Source organism: Mandrillus leucophaeus, unplaced genomic scaffold (genome assembly GCF_000951045.1).
Source record: "Mandrillus leucophaeus isolate KB7577 unplaced genomic scaffold, Mleu.le_1.0 Scaffold32, whole genome shotgun sequence".
Lineage (NCBI taxonomy): Eukaryota > Metazoa > Chordata > Mammalia > Primates > Cercopithecidae > Mandrillus > Mandrillus leucophaeus.
This window is the reverse complement of record NW_012103365.1, coordinates 1,129,753-1,134,704: the sequence shown is the minus strand read 5'-3', so window position 1 is coordinate 1,134,704 and position 4,952 is coordinate 1,129,753. Positions and strand designations below refer to the sequence as shown.

General features: G+C 47.0%; 1 protein-coding gene across 1 annotated transcript in view; it reads right to left on the bottom strand.

Annotated features, from left to right (window-relative positions):
* HS3ST2 (heparan sulfate (glucosamine) 3-O-sulfotransferase 2) overlaps positions 1-4,952 on the bottom strand; it is a 110,342-nt gene that overhangs the window by 103,721 nt on the left and 1,669 nt on the right. The window contains exon 2 of the mRNA XM_011987958.1: positions 4,744-4,950. Within this exon, the coding sequence (XP_011843348.1) occupies positions 4,744-4,950 (207 nt within the window). The remainder of the gene's footprint in view (positions 1-4,743; positions 4,951-4,952) is intronic.

The following is a 4,952-nucleotide window of genomic DNA, read 5'->3' as shown; positions in this document are numbered from 1 at the left end:
TGCCTGACAAGAACTGTACATTTGCTGGCACTAACTGTTATATCTCCAGCATGCTACAAGGCTGACAGAGTGCTGCAAGACAAATGGTAGGGGGGGTTATAGACTCAATGGTTTCATTTAATCATAGTATATGATGTTCGCCTGGACCAAGACAGGGAATTTCTGTATAAAGACCTAAGTCTGCATAGATGCTGCAATTGTGCATGCAGGTGCATGTGTGTGGGTGTGCACACACATTCATCTGTGTGCACACCTAGTGAGCACAGATCAATCTGTTTCATGTGTTGATCAATTTGTTAAAAGATGATAAAACTGCCTGCATTAACTACTTCATGCAGGAGGCCCCTTACTTTCTGCCTTTGATTTTATTTTTTTCTAAGGTTTTGCATTTCCAGAGAATTGGGTTTTGCAATTAGAATATGATTTCTTGATTAAAATGAACTGGAGATCTTATTCTGTGATTTTTATTCTCTTTCTTACTTAGACTGTTGCCTCTGGGGCAAATATTCTGTCTTCTTTGCTTTGCGCCATCCCAAGAACATCATCGATGCTGAACAAATAAATAACCAGAGTTGTGAAGTGAAGTCTGAAATTTATAGAATAGGCTCATCTATCAAAATTTGGACACCAGAACACAGTCAATTATCACGTATTAACTCGCTCTTGTTGGCATTTCAATGCGTTTAGAAAAGATACATTTCCTCTACACACGTTCCCCTGCCATACCAAAACACTAGCAAAATTGAGAACACTTCAGACATAACTCAGCTTTCCCTATGACTCTAAAAACTACTACACACAGCAAAGCTTATATCTCTTTATAAAAGATGACCCTGAAGAGTCTATTTCACATCCGAACTTTCTTAGAATGGAGGGCATCCTAAAGATAACCTTAGATTTGGAAAAGCATTTTCACGTAGTCTTACTTGATTTTTATAAGGTTGCAAAGCACTTCAGGCATCATTCCCGTTTCATAGGTGAGCAAACAGACACCCAGATATGTGAACTGACTTCCTGTTAACATGGAAGGAGGGAAGGAAAGAGAAAAGGAATGGAGGAAGGAAGGAAAGAAGAGAGGAAGGAAAGGAGGGGGAGAGGGAGGGAACAAAGAAGGAAGAAAGGAAGGAAGGAAGGAAGGGAGGGAGGGAGGGAGGGAAAGGAGAAGGGAACAGGGAGGGAGGGAAGGAAGGAAGGAAGTGGGGAGGGAGGGAAGGAAGGAGAAAGGGAAGGAAAGGGAAGGAATAAAGAGGAAAGTATGGAACTATCTTTATAGCAATTGATTAATTCTTCAGCCTGATTTAGTAACAGCAGCAGGGTCAGAAACTAATATTTTAAATACTAACAGAACTAATAGTGATAACGGGACTGTTGTAGTAATTAGCAGCAATAACAGTGTAACATTACTGCCTTTTCTTTATATATCATAGACTTTTCCAGGGCAATTTCATGTACAGTTTTGCATTTATTCTTCACAACAAGTTTCTAGGATAGTTACTACAAGTCTCATTCTATGATGAGGAAGCTGAGACTTGGGAGAATCACCTTTCTTCAAATCATACAGCACCTAGGTGACTACCTCTGGTCTCCCGATAGTGGGTCCTGTCCTGGTTCTCTCGTCAGCCTGGTGTTGCTTTGCCCACCTGTCCAAGCAGCTAGGAGAGGCCACCCTGCAGCTCTTACCTCGGGGAGGAAATGTGGGTGGGGGAGAACCCAGGCCAGATACATAGTTGAGGTAAGCATCAGAGATGGCATTGCAGAAAGACAGTAAATTGGAAAGAACCCACTGCAGAAGGCTGGGTTTGGTGGTGGCCTGAACTGGACTGGTTCCCAAGAAGGGGATCAGGCTGAGGACAAGAAGGTGCAGACTGTGTCTCTTGGTCTCTCCAAATGATGGTGTCTCTCTGGCTACATCACCTGGCCTTCAGCTTTATCTCCATTTACCCACAGAAAGAAGCCCCTTCTTTGTGTTAAGGGTAAAGCTTTTGATTTTTCCACTATCTGGATTTCAGCCTCCTGACCAGGAAGTTATCACCAGGGGCTTTGATGTGGGCAGATCGTACTAAGATCCACACTGCCTACAACTTTGCAACACCCCCTTTGGAAAGCACAGTCCACTCCAATGGGCGCAAGGGTTCTTTGGCCATGTCTGCCCAGTGAACCCTGGCTTTATGATGGGAAGTTGTGAACTGACAAGGCAGTGGACAGAGAGGGGAATATCCTATCACCCACCGTACATAGCTCATGGAATTCAGGAAGAAAGTGAGAACGTGGGTTTTAAAGGATTCCAGAAATCCCCATGATTTCTGCAGTTAATGCATATGACTTGGCCATAATAAAGAGAAATGTATGTAAATGTTCTTTATATACAGAAAGATGTTCTGGAGGTTATGGAAACAGCATCCAAGTGAGGTAGTATTACCTTGCACAGAAATGGCAATCCACAAGCTAAACACTTGACTCTAGGGGTGTGGATTTGTAACTGAAAGAAGCACAAACCACACAGCCCTTTCCTGACACTGGAGCTTCCCAGCTTTCCTGGTCGAGCAATGGGGAGAGGGCAATTACGATCAGAACTCTAGGATAATCTTTTAGAAATATAAAGTAGAGAAAGGTGGTAGAGGGGGAGAGGAGAGAGAAGCGGAGCTGTCAGCATGCTTGATGTTAAATAAAACCTACCAAGACTCAGCTGAGAATTTTAGCAGAATCCAAATGTGCTAAAAAAAAAAAAAAAAAAAAAAAAGGCATGGCTCCCATCTCTAAGGTTCACAGCTAAGCTGGCTTAGAATCACACATGCCAAGGTTAAAAATAAAAAGCAGCCATCCCTGAATGACAAGGGCTCCGGGATGGAAGCCTGAGGTATGCTGTTTAGTGGTGGAAGGAAGAGAGGGGAGGGAGGAGAGTCTGGGTTCAGCGTATAGGTATTTATCGGAGGGCACACTGAAAGCCAGATGCTCAGAATTTTGCTGTTTTGCACTTAAAAGGCACTTCACATTGGCAAAAGGTTTCATAATGATCTTCAGATTTTCCATCGAGGAAATGCTGGCCTGCATTCGAATGTTGTGGCTGACCCACTCTGGGCTCTGCTGTTCAATGTGTTTGCCTCCCCCATCCCGGGGTCTGGCTCAGACAGTGTCCACATGCACCTAGACGGGATGCCCATGAGTCATAGCTTGGAAAGCACAGCGGGCTATTGGCATTGGCACGAAGCCAGATCTGCCACTCTGTGCCACTCTACCCTATTAACCAGACATAGTGGTGCTGGGGCCACCCACAGGCTAGTTAGCCCCTGCTTGGCTGCAATGGGGACAGACTCTGTGTTGGCTTGCTAAGGACGGTGCATGACCCACTCCTTGTCCCCACAACCACAACTATTGTGGGTCAGGGCTAACCTGCAAAGGTGCTAAATCAGGCCTGTGGTCCCCTACTTTTGGTAAATCCAGGGCCCTCTGTTATAAGTCCAGCGGGGTCCTCTTTCTAATGAAGTTGTCCCTTGTCCAATATGCATATGATCTCTACTGCCTAAAGCTGTAGATAAAAATAGCAGATTTAGCCTCAGCTACTGTGTCAGCTACCATGTTACCCCTCCCCAACGTCATTACTATGCAGATGTTTCTAGAAAGTCTTCAAAGGGTCAGGTGAATGGTGAGAATTCTGTGACCTATGTGTTAACAGGGAGCCCAGACATTACATCCCCAAATGTGGGCCAATCCTACACTTCAGCACCATACAGGGCTGGGGAGGCGGATGGGCATTGAGGAGTGGACGCTGCCACCTTACAGAAGCTTTGGTCTGTGCCTTGACACCCCCAGTGGGGATAATTCTCCTTCCTGGCATGCATGGGAAGCATAGACAGTCTATGCATGACTGGCTGCCCCTAGGACCCTCGCCAGTCTTCACCCACATGCCCACCTTCAAATTCCACATTTTGGCTGCTGGTTTAGAAGTATCACTTAACGTGAAGTGTCTTTTTTACACCTTTAAGGCACTTTAGAAAAGCCTTGGAAGGTATACAGGGCAAGAACTGTTTTCCTGCCCTTGGGATGGATGAGAAACTAAAGGCTGATAGAGTTTAAGAAACTTGCTGAAGCGTAAGTGACAGACCCAAGACTCGAATCCAGGGCTCTTTCCACTACTCCAAGACCACCTACCCAGGGCCAGATCTACTGGGGATCTCAGCCCCGGTACAGCAGCAAATACCTGGGTTTGAGATTGAGACTTCCTAAGGCATCTTTCTTACTGGAGACCTCTGGGGATGCACTGTCATTTGACCTGCACTCTGGGGATCTTTCCCAAACAGAGCCTTGCTGCAAGGAGTCTCTGAACTGCCTTCCCTTTTTCAGGGTCCTTCAGGTGCTGGGTACCAGCAAAGACCTACAGAGGGTCAGGATGGGGCCGTGTTCAGGCATCACAGGTCCTCGCCTGTCCCTTCCTTGAGCACCCTAAGGGCTGGTCACAGAGGGAGTTAGCCCTCCAGCTGGCACTTAGGTTTGACTGGAGATAATCCTTTTCCAACGACTCCAGTGACAACAGGGAACGCCCTCTGCAGTTCCAGAAACTGCCCATCTAGATTATCACTGGGAAGTTCTGGGTAAATTCTGCTATAGTCCCCCATGGCTCGACGTGTCAGCCTGAACCCATACAACGAGTCGGGTTAAAAGAAAAAGAAAACACAAGAGACGGATGAGTCTCCCGATGGAAGCGACCAGAGACCCGGCGCACGGAGCTGAGCTCCTGGTCCTTACCTGTACCAATCCAGCCCGCGGCCGTAGTTCCTGTCAAAGAAGTGGGGCTCCGTGCCCAAGGCCCGCACGTCCGGGTGCACGCGGATAAACTCCAGCACGGCCCGGGTGCCCCCCTTCTTCACGCCCACAATGAGGGCTTGGGGCAGTCGCTTGGTACCCAGCTTGGGTGAGCCGGAGTGGTTGGAACCCGAGAGGCGAGGGGCGGGCAC